The sequence below is a fragment of the Pleurodeles waltl genome, chromosome 7 (assembly GCF_031143425.1).
Source record: "Pleurodeles waltl isolate 20211129_DDA chromosome 7, aPleWal1.hap1.20221129, whole genome shotgun sequence".
Lineage (NCBI taxonomy): Eukaryota > Metazoa > Chordata > Amphibia > Caudata > Salamandridae > Pleurodeles > Pleurodeles waltl.
The window spans coordinates 1,197,067,725-1,197,089,226 of NC_090446.1; the positions used below are offsets into that span (position 1 = coordinate 1,197,067,725).

At 43.1% G+C, this 21,502-nt stretch overlaps 1 protein-coding gene across 1 annotated transcript in view; it reads left to right on the forward strand.

Moving 5' to 3' along the window:
• The window catches only part of LOC138246093 (testis-expressed protein 47-like), a 117,509-nt gene that overhangs the window by 61,855 nt on the left and 34,152 nt on the right, over positions 1-21,502 (forward strand). Inside the window, exons 4-7 of the mRNA XM_069200326.1 lie at positions 6,273-6,376; positions 6,492-6,556; positions 10,399-10,600; positions 16,123-16,279. Of these exons, the coding sequence (XP_069056427.1) occupies positions 6,273-6,376; positions 6,492-6,556; positions 10,399-10,600; positions 16,123-16,279 (528 nt within the window). The remainder of the gene's footprint in view (positions 1-6,272; positions 6,377-6,491; positions 6,557-10,398; positions 10,601-16,122; positions 16,280-21,502) is intronic.

Sequence of the window (21,502 nt, forward strand, 5' to 3'; positions counted from 1 at the left end):
CTGCGCAAGCTTCCTGGGGTCAGTCAGCTTGCTGTCAATGAGGTGCTGGCGCAGCGCTGGAAAACATAAACTGTACAAGTGCTCCCAAGCAATTAAATTGTAAAGCCCCTCATACGTGTTTACCTTACTGCCCTTCACCCAACCATCCAGTGACCTGCAAAAAGAATCAACACATTCCAACCATGTTTGGGATTCCTTTCTCTTGTAGGATCTAAACTTCTCCTTGTACTGCTCAGGGGTGAGACCATACCTGGTGAGTAAGGCCTCCTTCATGACAGGGTAGGTGAGAACCTGAGCATCCCCTAAGGCTGTCAGTGTGTCCCTCCCCTCTGCCTCAAAATGATGCTTCCACAGGGCTGCCCCCCAATGAGCTTCAGGGACCAGGTTCATGTGGAGAGCTGACTCATAACCCTTGAACCACAAGTAGATATCATCCTCCCTCTTATAATCCCTCACAAGGTATTTTGGGATGTGTACCTTCTCTCAGGCTGCACTGTAGGATTGCTGCCACCATCCCTACTGGACAGACTCCTCTGATCTATCTCTTTTAAACTGAGCTCATGAGCCATTGCTAACTTCCTTTCCTCAATGGCCAGCCTTCTCTGTTCCATCTCTAGACTGAGCTTTTTCAGCTCCAATTGGTACTCCCTCTCTGCCTGTCTGTCCTGTAACTCTTCAGGTGTCAGACCCTTGGAGGATACACTGCTACTTGCCCTGGAGACTCTCTCCTGAGACATAACAGGCCCACCCACTACATCAGTGTGAGAGACTTGCAACTCCTCCTCCCCCTCTGGCTCCTCATCTGTGTGCCCCTCAGCTGCTTTGGCTGTCACCCAGGCCCTCAGCGCCTTTTGCAGCTCATCCTTCCTGTATGAGCTCTTAATGGGACAGCCAACATTACTACCAAACTGCTTCAACTGAGCCACTGTGTAGCTCTCCAATTTCTCCAAATCAAAAGCAGCTCCAGCTAGGGCATCTCCAGACTGAGACATGATGAGAGGTTAAAAAAAGTGCAAAGTTCCAAAAACAGAAAAGCAAGTTCTCAAATTAAGTTCCAGAAAAGTCAATCACAGGATCAGCGAAAAAAGAAACTGAATGCAGAGCAAAAACAGTCCAAATAGGAAAAAAAACAATAATCACAAGACTAGTAGTATGTGGTCACGTAGTAGTCTGAACTCAAACAGTAGTGTACACTTAATTACTGTATGTCAAGTACAAATACAAGTCCAAATCCCAACCGCTGATCACCAATGTTAGAAATGGGGTCTTTGGTTGACAGTCAGGTTACCCCCTGTTCAAGCAAGGACCCTCACTCTAGTCAGGGTAAAAGAGAATCCCCCTCAGCTAACCCCTGCTTACCCCCTTGGTAGCTTGGCAGAGCAGTAGGCTTAACTTCAGAGTGCTAGGTGTAAAGTATTTGTACCAACACACACAGTAACTTAATGAAAACACTACAAAATGACACAACACCAGTTTAGAAAAAATAGGAAATATTTATCTAAACAAAACAAGACCAAACCGCCAAAAATCCAACATACACAAGTCAAGTTATGGATTTTTAAAGATTAAACTAAAAAATAGTGCTTAGAAACAAAAATGCTTCGATGAGATGTTAACACGGCTTGTTGGGAACGACTCCGTCACGATGCTGACACCAGCGGCGCCGGACACGGAGTCGTGTAAACCCCCAAGTACAGTACCTTTGGTGAAGAGTGAAAAAAAAACGATGCACGAAGTCGGGGATCGCGGTGTCTGTGCGAAACGTTGAATCCGTGCACTTCGAGCGGCGTCGGTCACGACGTGGTGTGGTGACTTCCACGGAGTCGCGGACTTCCGCGGGGCTGCCGCGGCGTCGGGCCTGCGAAGAGCATCGAGTTCCAGCGAAGGTCACGGCGTCAGGTGCAGGCGGCGTCACCGGATTCAGCAGCGGCGTCGGTCCGAAGTCGATTTCCTTGGATTTCCACCAGCTTTCCTTTCAAGGGCCCAGGGACTGGATAGGGCACAACTTGTCAGAGCAGGAGTCTCTCCAGAGACTCCAGGTGCTGGCAGAGAGAAGTCTTTGCTGTCCCTGAGACTTCAAACAACAGGAGGCAAGCTCTAAATCAAGCCCTTGGAGATTTCTTCACAAGATGGAAGGCACACAAAGTCCAGTCTTTGCCCTCTTACTCTGGCAGAAGCAGCACTGCAGGAAAGCTCCACAAAGCACAGTCACAGGCAGGACAGCACTTCTTCCTCAGCTAATCGGCTCTTCTCCAGGCAGAGGTTCCTCTTGGTTCCAGAAGTGTTTCTAAAGTCTGTAGATTTGGGTGCCCTTCTTATACCCATTTTAGTCTTTGAAGTCACCTTTCTTCAAAGGGGACTTACACCTACTTGTGAAATCCTGCCTTGCCCAGGCAAGGCCTCAGACACACACCAGGGGGTTGGAGTCTGCATTGTCAGAGGCAGGCACAGTCCTTTCAGATGGGAGTGACCACTCCACCCCTCCCTCCTAGCAGAGATGGCTAATTAGGAAATGCAGGCTACACCCCAGCTCCCTTTGTGTCACTGTCTAGTGTGAGGTGAAAAACAACCCAACTGTCAAACTGACCCAGACAGGGAATCCACAAACAAGGCAGAGTCACAGAATGGTTTAAGCAAGAAAATGCTCACTTTCTAAAAGTGGCATTTTCTAACGCACAATCTTAAAATCAACTTTACTAAAAGATGTATTTTTAAATTGTGAGTTCAGGGACCCCAAACTCCACATGTCTATCTACTCTCTAAGGGAATCTACACTTTAATCATATTTAAAGGTAGCCCCCATATTATCCTATGAGAGAGACATGCCTTGCAACAGTGAAAAACGAAATTGGCAGTATTTCACTGTCAGGACATATAAACCACATTACTATATGTCCTACCTTATCCGTACACTGCACCTTGCCCTTGGGGCTACCTAGGGCCTACCTTAGGGGTGCCTTACATGTAAGAAAAGGGAAGGTTTAGGCCTGGCAAGTGGGTACACTTGCCAAGTCGAATTTACAGTGTAAAAATACACACACAGACACTGCAGTGGCAGATCTGAGACATGATTACAGGGTTACTTGTGTGGGTGGCACAACCAGTGCTGCAGGCCCACTAGTAACATTTGATTTACAGGCCCTGGGCACCTCTAGTGCACTTTTACTAGGGACTTAACAGTAAAACAAATATGCCAATCATGGAGAACCAATTACATACACATTTTAAACAGGAGCACTTGCACTTTAGCACTGGTTAGCAGTGGTAAAGTGCCCAGAGTAATAAAAACAGCAAAATCAGAGTCCAGCACACATCAATAACCTGGGGAACAGAGGCAAAAAGTTAAGGGAGACCACGCCAAGGATGAAAAGTCTAACACAAACCTTGAAGGATATCATCAATTATGGAATCTGATGTTTTTGACTCTTATAACAGGTGCCAGGTATGTTAGATATCCCAGTGATTGGGCTTGCACCCACCTTTCTGCACCTGGGTCGCACTGATGGACATTGCCCAATTGCATCGCTGTGGACCACTACACAGCTCCCTGGAATTCCTGAGCAGAGTTTTGAGATTACAGACATAGATCTATTTGTACGTTCTTCCAACATTTCATGGTGGCATCCATTACTAAATGCATCAAAGTGCACCCGACAATATGCCTGAAATTTTTTGTTACAATCATAAGCACTTTAAAAACATTTTGGTACTCTGTCTTATGCTCCATTCTAAAATAACTTGGTGTTCAATGTAGACATATGCAATCTTTCTTTCGGTTTTATTCAGGGTGGGTTTTTTTTTTTTTAATTCGGCACAAGCGTAGTTTTGATACTGTCAAGTAGCTTTTATTTGAAGTCTTATATACTTTTTGCAGTATAGAGCTGCAGAATATCCACATGAAAGGAGAAAAATACATATCTTGGTTTCTAAGTAGCACTGAGATCAGAGTACACTTTTGTGTCTCTCAGGGCAAATAAGAGCTCCTTTTATTACTATGTTATTTGTGTTAACAACATTTGAGCGGTGTAAAGTATAAACCAACCACCAGTTCCTGGGTCTGTGGTTTCCTTGGTTACTATTACTCCTTGCTGAGACAAGGGGCCTATTATACTGTGTGTGCTAAAGTTTTACCAATAGTTTTGACAATGTTTATGACCTACAGTGTTGTGAAATTCTCCATCCTGTCAAGAGTGGACTCAATTAGTAACTGAAGAGGCCTAATGCACATATTAAAGCTACATTTTCAGCAAATTGATTGTGAATCTATGATAGCATTTGCCAGTAGGAGCCAAACAATGCTAAAGGGAATCTATTATTTCAATTGAGTTGGTGAATTGTAGTTAAGCTAGTCCTAACTTACCTTCTCATTGTTTGTATGTTATAGTCTAGCTTTGAACTATCATATAAAGTGATCGTATTAACTATAGTATAAAGTTATTGTTTGATGTATTTAATGTGTTGTTTGATAATTATAAGTAAAAACATTATGACATTTGTTTAAAAAAAAATCCTTGCATGCATTAACAAAACATATCATTAGTGTGTTTCTTTTTAAACTACTGAAATAAAATCAATTAGTTTCTTAAAATAACATCCAAAAATCCATGATTCACTGGTGTTGGTACTTTGCTACATTGACGGGTTCTGCAGACCTTGTACCCCAAAACAAAGGTGTCATGGGACCGCAACGCCATGGTGGGGAAGCCTGGTCCCACAGTCGTAACGCAGATCTATGTCTGATATATATATTTGTTAATATTCCTAAACACCAGTGAGGTTGAGTGTTCCTTTGTAGCACCCCAACATTGGTCAGGGGTCCGCTGGTCCTCACCTCTCCTCCTCATAAGCCTCACCATCTTATGTTTTTTAAGACTCAAGGACTAAGGCTCTCATTATGAACACGGCGTTGTTTACCGCCGTGTTCAGGCTGGCGGTCATTTAACTGACCGCCAGCCCCCCTGGGACCCTGCTGGCCGCAAAATGAACATTTTGCTGGGCCGGCGGGCGCAAACATTGTTTCTGCCCACTGGCCCAGCAAAATGCCTGGCCGGAACATTGCCGGCGGCTCCACATGGAGCCGCCATCAATTCCTCTGTGCAGCGGGTGCAGCTGCACCCGTCGCGCAGATCACTGCCCATAAATCGGGCAGTGACCTGCGCAATGGGGCACTGCAAAGGGGCCCCTGCACTGCCCATGCCAAGTGCATGGTCAGTGCAGGGGCCTTCAGTGGGGCCCCGGGGCACCTCTTCTGCCAGCCTTCCCTGGCGGGCGAACCCGCCAGGGAAAGGCTGGTGGCTGTAGGGATCATTATCCGAGGGGCAGCAGCACTGCAGTTCGGATGATGATTCCTTCCACTGCCAGGCTGCCTGTCAGAGGCAGCACGGCGGTGGAGAAGGGCTGCCTATGGCGGCCCTCCATGTGTACATTATATGGCGGTTCAGCCCGCCATGTGGCTGGCGGTCTTTTTACCCGCCGCCGACATGGCGGGCTGAACCGCCGGGGATCATAATGACCCCCTGAGTCTCAATCTCTTTAATGACCGTTGCAACATTTTTTAACAAAGTTGCTGCCAGGCAATCAACTAGATTCTGTATCGCAGATCCACCTCATGATCTGCAGTACTGAAATGGCTGACAGGAGATAAAGCTCTTGCTACCAATCAGAACTGAGTATTTTTGAATTTTGGATTCGTGGTGGTATCACAGTATCAGATATTTCCAACTGTTCACCCCGACATGACCAGTCTCAACACCCTTCTAAATGCTAATTTCTCAAAAACTAGTGTACAGATTTACACCAGGGAACATACAACACACTTTGTGAGAAACGTTGCTCTTTTATTCCAAATTTTCTGTAATTCCGTTAGCTCTTTTTTCAGTATTGAAGAGCAAACTTTCCAATGGGATTTGACATCGGAATTCATACTTTAGGGTCCCCCCCTTTTTCTTGAACCCCGCCTGATGGATAGAAATACTTCCCATGATGGAACCAAAGTGGATATTTTTTTTTTTTTTTTTTTTGTGGACAGATTCCTGCTTACCGTCAAATAGTGCCAAAGTCATTAAGAAAACTAGAAATGGCTTTCCAACAGAAAGTCTCACCTATCTTTAACTAGCACTGCTACACACACACACACATATGATTTATGTATTTATAGTCAAACTATGCTGGTGTTTAATCTCAGGCTATTTAAAAGTATCAGACTCAATGTGTTGTGAGTATATAATTTTAATGCCACTCGCTAACAGTGTTACCGACTGCTTCTTCCGCAGAGTTTTGGGACCGCCATTTCATGAGCCTGCAGCGCTATTTCCAGGGAGAGAGTGTAACTGGCCTTCTTCTGATTTACCCCGCTTACGCCGTGCACGTTCTGGAGGTAAGGGGTTACGCATGTGCAGAAATATCGCTTCTACCACCAATTCTTCTTGGTGTAGATCATTTGCAAAGAACAAAGGTTAGTGGGATAACAAGTTCATCGTTTCTATTCCCAGTCATCCAGTGATGCCCTTTACTCTGTGCTGAAGACTATGAAAGACATGAAAAAGCAAGGCAACAGGTGAGTTGATGGATAGCACTCTGGTATTTATCACTTTTGTTTTGTATTCAATGCCTAATGTACCGAACCTTTATGTTCCTTCAGATGGGAACAGCGCTAGAAGTTAGAAGATACTTCTAATAATTGGGCTTTCCATTTTCTTAGAATTTCTTCTCTATATTAAGTGATCAAGCATCCCATATGTTTTCCGGCAATTGAGGTGTGTCCTGCATCTCACGTTGACCTTTGCTAGATGTTTGAAAGACCAAGAATTCTTTAGGGGTAAACTATCTCCCACTTGGACTTACCTTTCTTTTCTGTTACCTTTGACTGATATTACAGGGTCAGTGCCCATACAGCTGCATAATTTCAAGCAGGTTACCCACAAACCTCTGAGCAGTTTACCAATTAAAACTCCTGTAATGTTAATTTTGAATCTTGTATGCCAATGATCCAATGAGTTGTGAAATGTAACATGCAGTAGTGTTACTAAAACATTGTTGGCATGCCTGTATTGTTGACATCAGACTATTGGTCGTTCTTTTTGTGAGCATCTGAGTTGCCTTCTGAGGTGGGTTGGAAGGGGAGGATGGTGATCTAGAAGTGGGTTTCTGTATCATACACAGTGTCCCTGAAGACCACGAGAACCACACCTCGTATGCAGCGCAGTCCTGCTTTGTACATGATTTTTCCCACCCTACTGAGAATGAAGTCTGTGTTGCTGCACCCTGTTGTCCTAAGTCTGGGTATTTCCTTCTGTGTTCTTACAGGCAGGAGACTTGCAGGTGTACATTATGCTCAGTGCTTAATTTGTAAATAAAAAGGTGCCGGTGCTCAAAGCCCTCCTCTTAAACACACGGCTGCTGCAAGTAAATCTGCGAACACGGAATACTGAGGTAGCGTAATCCCAATGCCATCTCTGACCTCTTCAATCCATCTAAAGCCACTCCCTGCCCCTTCAGCTCACTCTTGCAGCTTTCTGCTTTCTCTCATCGTGACGCTTTTTCGTTTTTCTCTTCCTCCGTCTTTCCCAAATGTGTCTTTTGCTCGCAGCAAATGCTTGAGGCAGAAGACTAAGCGCCGGCCCTCAAAAATAAGTGCTGGTGCTCAGCACCGGAAACAACAAGCACAAATTAAGCACTGATTATGCTGCTTATATTTGGAACCCCTTAGGTGCCACTCACTCCAATACCCCCACTTTTGCTGTACCCTAGAGGAACCAGCATTCCAAATGCAAATAGTTCCCTGACTTATGAATGTGAACACAATTGCGTTTTAACTCACCTGCTGTTACTACCAGAGACAATAGCACAGAATACAGCCATTGTCTGACAGAGGTTCAGTCTGGGGCATGGGAAACTTGACTGCAGTGCTATCCTCATCTGCAACCTAGCACACACGCACCCCGAGCTTTTAGCACTCTCCTTAGTTAAAGCTCTGTGGAATACCATGTACTGCCCTCAGAAGTGTCAGCATATCTGATTAGAAATTAACAATACATTACATTTGCTGGTGTGCAAAAGTACGGAAGCCCAATAACTGATGCTCGAGAACCTCATAACCGTATGAGGGTTTTCAAAAGACTGCTCGGCTTTTAGGCAATATAACGTGCTTGAGTTTATTAAAAAAAAGGCACCGTTTCCAGTTAGAATTACCAAATGTGTCTCAAGGAATAAATCATAATCCTCCAGTAAAATTAATTGAAAACTTGTGCAGGTTTGACCTGCGTTACTGTTGGACTATGTAAGTGCTTTTTGCTTGGACCTCACAAAAAGCTTCTGATGGCTGACATTTTGCGCATATTGTGTGTCATGCATAGTGATATTAGGAAATTTGCAGATTTCTCCACGTATCTCATTCACCTACTTGTGTCTCTAAATATGTTTGCATAAATGATTGCATGGATTAATGTGTGTATGTCCTAACATCATGCCTTTTACTTGTTCATCCAAATGTTTATTTCTTCTGGAGCCAAATCCAAAGGGACCCTTTACAGCAGCTAAATCATTTGCAAAACCTTCTAGGGGTAAATTTCTCTCCTTTTGTTGCATAAAGGTTTGTACTGATATTTCACAATATGTACAACATAATAGTTCAGAATATAATAATACTCACATAAGAGGATTTTTAGAATTCTTCTGGTCAAGCATCTTGAGAAAAATATCCAAACTTCAAATTTGACTGAAAATATAGGTAAACAATCAATCGGAGCAGAGAAGTGGACTCACAGCGGGATAGGTTCCCTGTCTTACTCTGATATGATAAAAGAGAAATCACTTCTGCCATTCAACAGATATGCACGTAATCGTTAGGCTAAATTACCAATCCACACCTTTTTGAAGGAAGAGTTACCTTCCCAGCAGACAGGCCACAAGCTGGTGAATGCTGACTAGAAAGGTTATGAATGGTAAGGAAGAGACAAGAATGAATGTGAAGTCAGTATGTAGAGCTATGTAAAGACGGGGCATGGAAAAAAGTCATAGATTATTGTGAAGTTCCATGTTGAGAAGACACTATAAGTGGCCTGTTATTGAGATGACGTGTTAAAATGTGTCCATATTCTTGCAGTTGTCTTTGAATTAAGGAATTTCTTCTGGTTTCCTTGAAGTGAATAGGAGCTATAAACCTCATATAGAGTTAGGTACTAAGATGAATCCTCTGATTTGCGGAGTCAATGTTAAATCAGATTCAGAATCCACCTGTGTAATTTCCTCCACCTACTATCCCTATGGTAGAGTAATTCCCACCGGTAGGTTCTGCATCATATGTAGCACTCCCTACACAAATTTTAAGACTTTGCCTAAAAATTCTAAATTGAGGCATAAGTTGTCTCCTTCTTAGCACCTGGTTGGCCGTTGTTGTGAGGTGATCTTTCCTTCTTGAACGTCAATGGGCTATAGTTCTCTGTTTCTTAACCAGGAACGAGTTGAGCATGATAGACCCCTGACTTATGTGGTCTATGGCAGGTATGTCTAGCATAGATCCTGGAAGACCTGGGCCCGTATTATAGAAACTACCCAAGGGCGCAACAGGCATGTGTGCACACTTTGTGCACCCTGGGACACTTTAGTATTATAGAAAGGGCCGTAGATGCTTGCGCAGCCGCTTCTATAATACAGACAGTGCTGGCGCACTAGTCGCGCCAGCGCTATCTTAAGGCGGTGTTCCCTCATTTGCATGGGGGTGAGGCCCCATGCAAATGAAGGAATCTCTGTACCACTGTCCCTGTGCAATATCATACAGTAGATGCAGGCACAAAGGCAAAGAAGCTGTCAGGAGCCACACTGACAGTCTGCCAATGCGCCCCCTGATGCCACCCCTCGTGAAGGGGTGAAGGAGGTCCTATGGACTCCCTAGACATCCCCTTGAAGGCAGGTGCAATCATTCACTGCGCCTTACTGCAAGGGGATCTCTCTCCCCTCTTAGAAGGGCAGGCGGGTTGTCTCAGCACAGTGAAAAATTGAGTGGCTGCTCCGTATTTCACTTGAATCCTCTGCCCCGAGGGCAGCACGAGTTTTCTGCTGGCCTGAGGGCAGCGCTTGCAACATAATAGGGTGTACTCTACCTGTTTGCGCACGGCACACCTGTTTGAAGATGAACTGTGGCTCAAACAGAGAAAGGGACCTTGTTTGTAATACGGCCCTAGATATATGCCAGACTTTCATAATAAGGACTGATGCGTAAATGAGCTCTAATTAAAATAATTGTATGTAATTGGCACCATATGTGCATATCATGACAGTTCGACATGGATCCAGCCGTGCTGGGCCAAAGGTTGGCATTCAACTTCTGTTCTAACTCTGCAGTCTGGCATGCAAATGGTGCCATTGTGGTCTCAATGTCACCATCATGCTCTCTTTCAGTGCCTTGCTGTTGGAGCCCAGGATCCTGGTGATGTCCCATAACATCCCTACCCGACTTTTTCACCACTGGAACTATAAGGTGCTCAATGTGCCTGGATCCCACCTGGGATATGCAGATCAAGGAGAGTCACTGGAGGACATCATCGGCGAGTGCCTAACAAAGTTACTAAAGCTCGGTGTGCACCTGCTTAAGTACCCCAGGGTAAGAAATTCGTATTTTTACATATGAATGTTATTGATGGCAAGAGGTACAAGATGTGCTGTCCTTTTAAAACTTTCATATATCAATCATACATGGCCTGGATGTAAATCCACAAAATAATCCTACAGGTTTCGTGAAGACAAACGTCTTATAGACAATCCTAGGCCACTGATAAAAGCAGCGTTCTGGACATTGTGACGTTGAAACCTGGCAACACAGACTTCACCTTCCGAAGTCAGTAAATTGGCTGCTGTAAATTAGATTAATATTAACGTCTGTTATTTACATCTCGTAAAAACGGCATAAGTACAGTATGAAGTACTTTATAAACCAAGTTTTTATTGTTATATTAAGGTTTCCCAACTCTAGTATGAATGGAAGATTGTCTACAGATATGACCGTTTTTTTCCTATTTACTAATACTTTTTCATGATCTTAACGGGACATGCTGTGCAGAACTATAGAGTCTTGACAGCATTCGGAAAGTAGACAGTTCATGATTTAAGAATCTATGGAATTATCTACAGAAATGTGATACCTGTCGAAACTGAAAAAAATCTTACTTTGCTGGTTAATCAGGAATTCTAAATACGCAGAGAAAGCAGAATAGCGGAAAAAATATGAAAACTCATCACATTTATAAATTATGATATAATAATATCCTGTTTTATTACGTCATTGCTATAGTAGTTCTGCTGTTTTACCCCACTGTCAAAGGTGTTACTATTATCCAATTCAATGTTACCTAATTTATAAATTTCTGAATGATGCACAATAGACTTTACCCTTCTGGGCTGTCAAGCCCATGGCCTTCATGTGTGCCAAAAATCAAGAGCAGGCGTTTAACTCGGGGCGAAGGAAGTTAAACATTTTTTTCTGCTAAATTCGTGGCATTTTTATCAAAACCTCACATACTTTGTAAAGTTCACGAAGGCTGTTAAGTTTCAAGAAGACAATTCTGCCGGATCAAAATCCCACAAAAGTAGGCTTTAAAGGACACAGCACCTGGAAAACCCGACATCTAGTAGAATAATTTTCTCAAAGAAAAGGAAAATACATTTTTAGGTGGGAATGTTTCATCCGGGGGAAAACGTTGTGAAACAGACCAACTTTGTGAAGTTGCGAAGTTCAGTAATGTGTCACCTCATCAAAATGTGCGTGTGAAATTATAATTTCATATGTCCTACAGTTAAATAAATGCACCGGCTTGTTTGGTTGGAAAGTGGCCATATACGGGTCCGCCTCTTCAATTTAAAGATCCAGGTACATGGAAGACTTCCCTATTGAAATATTGCACAGCACTGCTGCTGGTCCAGCATCCTACAACCTGTGGAATGATGCACAAATTTACAGCTCTTAATGATGCACCAACTGGTTTGGTTCCAGTGGCTATTTCAATGCTTCACTCACTTGTGCCCGAGCAGAGGTAGCCCATGCAGAGAAGGAACACCCACTGAATGGTAAAATCATCAAACTTATTTAATGTAGTGATCAATGTAATCGTATTTTTAGTTTTTCTAATTGGAGTGTCATAAAACGCTACATGTCACCAAGGCCACTTCTGAGCCCTGAACAGAGAGCATGACAGCTAGGGCCTGGATTGCAAAGCGCTTTTTTTGATAACCAGATTTTATTTATTTGATACTACAAGTATCACCCACTGTGATACAATTATTAGTTACATAGCATCTCTGGGTCACATTATTATGTACAACGGTAATCTCAAACAACATATTTCTTATGGCGGGATACCATGGTATACCCACAACTTCCCCATATTTTGTCATGTGTTTTGGGACATCCTCATGCCTTGTATTCTGGTTTCTCTTGGTGCGCCCACTAGTCAACTCTCTTTCTCCATAGCTGCAGCAAGGGGGTGAAGGTTGTTTCCACAAGCAAGCAATGTCTTTTTTAGCCACCAGACAAACTGTCCCTATAAAAATCCTCTTGCCACGAGGACCCCACCAGCTCCTCCAGGAGGCCCAGCAGCACTGTCCGGGAACCCAGATCGATCGAGCGATTCAGCACCACAGAGATTTCGCGATCCACCCCATCCCAAAAGGAGCATTGAACTGAATGTTCCCATGCCACGTGTTAAAAGTTGTGTGGATCAACTCATCTGTTGTATGCAGTGCAGGAATAGGTAAGTTTCATGAAGGTAGATGTTCTGGATCCTATACATCTGTGATGACATCACCATTTCTCTGAGAGCTAGGCATGCTATATCAGATGGGCCGGGTGAATAGCAGTGGGGATAGGGGACATCCTTTGCGCATGCCTCTATGGATTGGAAATGGGGGGGGGAATAAAACTCAATTGACAAGGACCTGCTATGGGAAGGTTGTAAGCTAGATGTACCATTCTCCGGAACTTTGGGCCCAGCCCTCACTGGAGCACAGTATCAAGATAAAATCAAGAAACCATGTCAAATGCCTTCCAAACGTCTACAAAGAGAAGGGCTAGGTTATGACCCAGGTGGTGTATTTGGGAGAGGGCCAACTCCACTCGGCTAATTCAGTGGTGGGTACTTCTACCCAGCATAAAACCACATTGGTCTGGATGAATAAGGTAGGACAGGGTTTGATTCAGTCTAATTGCTAGAACTGTAGTGAAGACCTTGACATCAGCTTTAGTAGTGGAGATCAGGGGGTAGAAAGAGCACCAATCTGTATGAAGACCCACTTTGGATATGACAATGATAGTGGCACAGTCGAGGTCTGGGGTGAATGATCTCTATTGTGATGCCTCCGCATAAAAGGCCAGTATGTGTGTTATCAGAAGAGTCCGGTATCTCTTTTAATATGCAATAAGGAAGCCATCTGGGCCGGGGGTCTGCCCCGATTGATGTTCCGAGATAGCCTGATCTACCTCTTCACTCGTCGAGAGGTTGGTCCAGTTCATGAGCCAAAGAGGATGGGATCGTGGGTATGGGTATGTCCTAGATATGAGGGGTCTTTCGGCTTCAGGGGAAGTCGGGGTTGCATCTCATATATACATCTTGGTAAAATGCCATAAAGACTTGAGCAATTGCCGGTTGGTCCCCATGGAGGTTACCAGCAGAATCTCTAATGGCAGGCATGATTCTACTGGGAATATTACGGGTTGCTAGCCAATATAACAGGTTGCTAGATTTATCACTGGTTCATATTCCTTGTCTGGGTCAAGACCCACTAGCACTGCTTTGCCTCCTCCAGGGAGACCTGTCTGAATTTGAATTGTGCTGTTGCTAGTAGGCAACTGACATTGTCCGTGACAGAGCCTCTGACCTGGCATTTCAGGGCAAAGATCTGGGCCTCTAGGTCTGCCACTTGCACCTGTTGCACCAATTCCTTCTATTGCACATAGGCCTTGAGCAGCCAACCAAACATAGGCATACTCAATGTTCATAACGTTGCGGCTGAGGGTACTGAGCCTACATTGTTCTGAAAGAAAGCCCACAACTCCTCCTCCATGAAGGCTGTGCATTCCAAATCCAACAGATGCCACGCATTAAATCTCCAAATAGGGCTTTGGGTATTTGGTTGGGCATCCCACTCAATAAAGAGTGGGGGGCGTAATCAGATATATCTCACAAGAGCATCCAAAAAGATCATAGGGACAGGAGATCTGCTGACGGCAACCAGAGGAGGTAATTCCTTGATTCCGTATTGTGAACCGCTGACTGGTGTGTGTAAGACCTTTGTGAGAGGTTCCATGAGCACCATACATCACGATGACCCATGGAATCTGCCCAGGTGACTAAGCACGTAGAGCACATCCATCTACCAGGTCGTGGGGTGTCAGGGGTGTCCCACATGGGATCAGGAATAGCAGTGAAGTCCCTGCCTTTGAGGATAGTCTTGGGGGTAGGGAGGAGGCACTATTAGGATCTGGAGAGTACACAAGGTCGGCTGCAGGAACTGTGGAGGGACATAACAGGAGATAAAGTTAGTGTGTGACAGCCATGCGTCCTTCGATCTCCACATATCTTCCCTCAGAATCCTCGTGTACTTTAGTTACCATTAGTGCAAGGGTTTCATGCAAGAAGAAATTGACCTAGAAAGGGACATTGAGAACCTAGGAGGTGTGTCTCCTGAAGTAGGACTATGGGGGTTATTACAACTTTGGAGGTGGTGTGAATCCGTCCCAAAAGTGACGGTAAAGTGACGGATATACCACCAGCCGTATTACGAGTCCATTATATCCTATGGAACTCGTAATACGGCTGGTGGTATATCCGTCACTTTTGGGACGGATTAACACCTCCTCCAAAGTTGTAATAACTCCCTATGTCTGGTCTGTATCGATTGATGTAGCGCAACACCACAGATCTCTTTATACGGTGCGAGAAACCGTTTACATTCCAAGAGATTACCCTCATAATCCCAGGGGGTGGTGGGATATATGTGTCGAATGGGGACCAGTTAGTGATGGGAGGTAGTCCACACATGGCAACTCAGAGCATAAACTAGGAAGCAGAGAAGTCACAGTGGAGAGCACACATGTGAATACCTGAAAGGAAAAAACAGGGTACACAGCAGAACAACAATCCCATGAAAACTACACATTCCCCCCCCCCGTAGCCTCCCTCTCCCCATACTTCCTCCCTCGAAGCATCTGTTGCCTATAAACAGAACATGAAACTTGAAAACATGGGGGAAAATTAAATGGCAGTTTCTGTTGCCCCTGGGTCGGATCTCGAGCCTGACAGTGATTGCAAAACATTTTTAGTGGTGCAAAACATGTTTTACTGGTGCTAATGTATGCATGTGTTGGAAGGTTAAGGCAGTGTTTGGTGCAAACACCTTTCCCACTGTGTTATGAAAGGAGATTTGTGAACATGGCACTGGGCGACAAGAATATTTGTGCATATGTATTTTGTTGTTGTTGTGGTGGTGTGTTATGTTTTTCCTTCTTGTGTTTTTGTGTTGCATTATTTTTTTGTGTTGTGTTATGTTTTTGTGTTGTGTCTGGTTTTGTTATGTTTTGCTTTGTGTCACATTATTCCTTGTGTTCAGTTGCACTTTGTAAATACTTGAGATGCCAACGATGGTCGCTAAATATGCAGCCAAAATCAGCACATTTTTTTAAAATTTTCAGTAACAATCATTTACCACTCTCAAATATGTTAAAATACTGCTGCTCCAGATCTTCATCTACTTCAGACTCCTGTCACCCCCAAAACTGTGGGAGGGATCTGTCATAAATTAAAACTTCGGGTGCTCACTTTGTGATAAAGAGCATAGAGTCCAGTTTGATGCACAGGAATAATCTAGATCTGAAATTCTTTGATCGCTTCCATGTGGGGCTTAATTAAAAGCCTTGATCAATGAAAACCGTGAGGTAGGAATCATAGCTGCTTAAGTATCTAGCTCATGATTAAATGCTTGTACCACAAGGAGAGTTTAAATCAAGTAGTGTACTTATAGCCTGTCTTTTGTAAGTGAAGGTCGTGGCAACATAGAAATACCCGTTGACTTTGTATCTGATGCAAATGTTTATGTCTTTATGAATCTGACCTTCCTGTGCCCTTTGGCTTTCAGGCCTCGAAACACCTTGCAGACTCCATCATCGAAAAAGTGCCCGAGTTGATAATTCCCCAGGCCACCATATCCCACCTCTTACAGTGCAAAGATCTACTCACTCCAGGGCAGTATCTTCGGAACTACACTGCACCCATGGACATCGTCATGGACTCAGGTAAAGTGTTAGCCGCACAGTGAAGGGCATCACGAACTGTTTATTTGAAGTTAAAATTTATTTGTCCCAGATAAACATTTTGCGACAGAGTAGATTGCTGTTAATGGAAAACAACGAGTTACCTTACAGGTTGGTGTCTCAGAGTCCAATTGGTCGGCATCAAAAGTTTTGATTAATCAGAATAAACATTTTAATAGAAGCAACAGTACTATCTCGAACCATCAGTCAAAAAGTAGAATTATGGTTCTTTACCATTTTGTGTAACTACTATCCTCTGTCTCATAATTTACATCCCAGAATAGCTAATGGTGCAAAACCCTGTGTTAGAATGATTTATGTATAAAATTATTTTCTACAGGGTCCCTTTTCATTATTGCATTCGGTTTCTGAATTGTGGGTGTACTTGCTCACCAAAGACATGTATGATCAATCCCAATTTCCCAATGTGGAGGGTGATTGCTCATCCTGTTCTAGTTTTGCTTCTTGTGTTCTGGCTCTTGAAGTTTTGTTTTTCCAGAATGACATTACAACTTGAGACTGAAAAAGCTTTTTATTTATGACATGGGGCTATCTAAGATCTCCGTGTGATGCACACGTCAGTTGTGACAACCAGAGACCTGTGAGCTAGTCACACATCATCAAAATCTACATAGTACCAATAACAGTTAGAAATTGCAGCAGTGAGTGTTTGGTTGAAAGAAATCATTGAATACCTAAAAACCAAGCCAAAGTTAGCTTATAGACTGCTGTGTGGATGAGCATACCTCATACACCTTAAATGTATCTCAGACCTGATCATTATGCCAAAACTTCTTCCCCTTGTATGAAATAACATGACAGCCTTGGTGTCTTGTTGTACTGCAAATATGTAGGGATTTAGGGCCTGATTTAGAGTTTGGCATAGACTACTCCATGACAAAGGTAATTGAGTACCCTCTCCACCAAACTAGCGTTCTGCCCACCTTATTTGGACCTGGGCCATGTCCGCGTTAGATTCTATTCTATCTTTTCCACTGACATATTACCCCGGCCCAACAGAGTTCGGGTCGTAGGACGTTTGGGCATTTGTCTGCCTGACAAATTTAGAGAGGGCTGCTAAAACTGTAGTTTTGACTTTCACACACTATCATCCAAAATGTGGTGGTAAGTGAAAGTAAAAACATTTTAATGACCCCATGCCATGAGAGAAAACTCCCATGGAGAAGGTCTCTCAGTTATTTATTTTCAGTTGAAATATTACGTTTTTGCGAACCTTAGTCCATTAAACCAAGCATTAATCTAACATATCCCAGCATTTTATACACAATATATGTATACTAAAATAGATATTTAATACATTTATAACATTCTACCATCATAAAACTGAAATTCTCAATACTAACGTATCCATAGATAAAACCACTTTTTATATATAATATATTTATTCTAGAAAATATTATATAAAATACAAGATACAATCATAAAAAGCAAATATAGGAAATGAGGTATCTGTGTCTCAATGATAAATATTCATGAAATACATTTGCAATAGCCACCAAAATACACAAAAGAAATACAAACTTAAAAGTTCCAGTTGTTGGAAAGATCCTTTGCTTCCCCCTTCTTATTCCATTTACTTACAGCTGATAATATTCAGCCTATTGAAATGGTGACATCTAAAAAACACATTTCACACAATAATATTATGGCATCTAGCCTCAATATTAACCGTATTTAATTAAACTAGGCCATGTTAACGTTGCCTAAGATTAACAAAATATAGATAATTAAAATATGCATACTGGAGTTTATAGTGTTCAACCCACACTCGCATCCATCATTCTCCCGCTAACCGGGAAATAGCAAAACCCAAGATTTAAGATCTCTGTGCACCATATTGGGTTTGGGAGTTCTGAGAGCTAAGGATACTGGCTAGTGTATCAGATGAAGGGTGATACCCAGGATGCTTGTTTCCTCTCCAGGGAGGACCTGGTCTGGCAGTTCGGGCTGGCCTGTTCCCATGGGGAACAGGGTCAAGACTGATTTGCATATGGCTGGGTTCAAACTGGGGTGAGGTGGCAAGCAAAGTAATAATGGATTAAACCCAGATCTGTGACTGGGGGTGATTGTTTTAAAAGTTTCAACACTCCATCCATCGTTTTATTTTGTTTTGTGATGTTGCTTTCTAACCCAGTCAACATATACATTTATTACCAACATTTGATCATGACTTAAAGTATTAGCAAATGGATATATCATTGTTGCTTGCAGCCATTAACATTTTGTTATTACTCTTGTAATTTGGCAATTTTTGTGGATACTAAAGTTAGTATGCCCCTGTTGGGTGCCCTAGACCCTTAAGCCGAGCCTCTCAAACATTATGCAAAAAGCCATTGAAAGGAGTAATATTCCCAGATAGCCAAGTCTCCTGCAAACAAAATTTACTATTTTCTTGAAACAGTTTATTCCAGCAATCCTTATCCATCAATCTCCTAAAACCACGTATATTCCATGATATTATCCCTAGGCTAACTGGCAAGCACCTTCCCTATTCATTAATACTGAAATAAGAAGTGTCTTCCACACACTCGCTTTCAAGACAAGATAATCTATTACTCTGCCTGATTTTATGAACTGGAATTTTACTAATTCTGTGCAGAATACTAAGTTCAATACTACATTTGTGAGATCTACCGTCTTCATTGGGCAACACTCTGCCTGCTCACAGAATGTATGTGAAAATAAACATGATCTAACCCAGTATGATGGTTATGAAAGCCCATTCCCTTTATCAAAATGGATTTCTTCCCTTTGCACTGTCCTGATTCCCTGTGTGTGTAATTTCAACTCGGAAACCAATATCATGCTTAGTATCACTTTTGAATAGGAAACGACTTTCAGCATCTCTTTCCTTACCTTAATGTTTACAAATGCAACCTTCTTCATATATTTAGAGGCAATTGATGTTAGAGAGGCTCCATTTCTAAACAATCTCTCTCTTCCTTGCCTTACCTTCCTCCTATTCTCTTTATTTCTATGCACTCTACTTCCATACATTGTACATCTTGGGTAAAGTATAGGATCCCCTATTCTTGTCACCAGCACATGTCTCCTAGATATAAACACCAGGTCTGTCTGATTGAGGTTAGCACCTCTGCATCTTCTTCAACTTTTTCTGGAGATTCTACCGTAACTGGCCTTACTATAGCTGCCATACTCTCATTTAATGCCTGCATGTCTTTTGCTGTGAAATTTGGAAGCAAAGTTTATGATTTATTCCCTTATTGTTCACAGCTATTGCTTCTAAAACCCCATGTATAGTCTTTTGCATAAGCAATATAACTTCAAGTGATGTTGAGGAAGATAAGCCTGTTGGATCAGTCAATGTCAAAATGTCAACTCCTTTATTGCAGCGATCTTGTGCTACAGTTCAACCTCACTGCTGCATGCCTACCCTCTCCCCTTGCTCAGGGGAAGGGGGTCAAATACAGTTGTGCATAGACTGTTTAGAATAGCTGATGTCCTGCAGAGAACAGTCAAGAAACAGACAAGGTTCTGTTGCGCTACAGCACTGGTAAATGCCGGTACACACCTGAAATTCCTGGGGCTAAACGCCATGGAAGCAATAGCTGGCAATGGCACAGCACTCTCCAGGTCCACAAGTCAAGGAGCCTCGAACAACCCTTAGGACAGCCTCAGAGGTAGAGGATCAGTCGTCCACTTATTCCACACAGTTGGACACACTCTCGGAGTCTCCAGCAGTCTGCAGTTTGTTATCTGTTTGTCCCGCTGATTGAGAACCAACAGAATAAACAGAGAGGCAAGCAGGCAGGCGGGCATGAGCATGGCAACTATATCGAGGTAAGTGCTATGTGCGTCCATGTGCAAGCATCTATGCCAGCAGTAGGAGGGAGCTTTGGGATTTGGTTTTTGGAAATCAAACAAATTTTGAAAGAGTGCCTTATGGCACTATCTTGTTGATGGAGCAGCATGGCACAATGGTGCAAGAGTGTTAGCAACGCATCCAGAACGCCTCCGCACGCCTCATCCTGGTGGGGCAGTTCATGAGCTAAATAATGGCTATCCACCACTGTGGGGTGGACAATTGCCCGTCAGATGCGACCCTACAGCACATGACCGGGAGATGATCTTTTGCGTTCTTGACTGTGTGTAACATACTTTAATGGCTCAGTGATGCACATCTCCCATTTTAACTTATTATGGGTATTTTGACAGATGATAAATTCTTCTTGTGGATGATAGAGTGGGGGCATTTGAGGGTTGAATTTTATACTTTACATTTGAAGTTTATTTTTGGTTATCAGGTATTTCCACACTGTAGATCATGACATAACAATGGAAAACATGAGATTACACAACACATCCGACCTTCCCAATCAACATCCCTAACTACCGTATAATGTCATGGAATGTGAATGGCTTATATGGTAGAATCAAGCAAGGGGATTTACTCTACTTTGCAAAACAGCATTCCCCTGACAAGTTTCTACTGCAAGTGATGCATCTACTGGGCACAAACTGTAGGTTCTTTGGCCTTATAAGGGTACATGTGACTGTATCAGTTCAGCTTTATTAAGGGATCTAGGGGCATAGCCATTTTTCTTAGAATGTCATTCCCTCGGGTAGTCACTTAGACTACAACGTATGTTCAAGGATGTTAAGTGCCGGTTTTGGACAAACCTGAGAGCCACAGCTAGTCTTTTGTCAGTGTGTATGCCCCTCCAGCTCTCACACATTTGTGTCCTAGATGTTCACACCACTTTGATGGCCTGACCTTCCCCATGGGCTGACGTTACTTGGGGTAATAATGGACAAAGGGGTAGTTATTCAGGAGACATGTACCATGGGATCACCTAGAAATACAATATTGGCAAACTGGGGGACCCCTCTGGGAACTGTGCAGAGGTATTTGGCATCCATATGTGAGAACATTTATTAATTTTCCTCACTGCACTGATCCTTCTCTGGAGAAGATTACTTCCTTTTGCTTGTCACATATCTGACTTTGATCCAGGGAGCACATCTTTTTCTAAGGGGATTATCTGACCACTCCCAGTTGAGATGCACTTGCAGTTGCTGGGCAAGGGGAATGCAGCATTTGGCACCTGAACACTGATTGTTGGTAGGCAAGGATTTTCCTGTTACTGAGACAAAGATTGACACTTACTTTAAATTGAATGTGGGCTCTGTCGCCTCTCCTCACACTCTGTGGGAGGCTGGAAA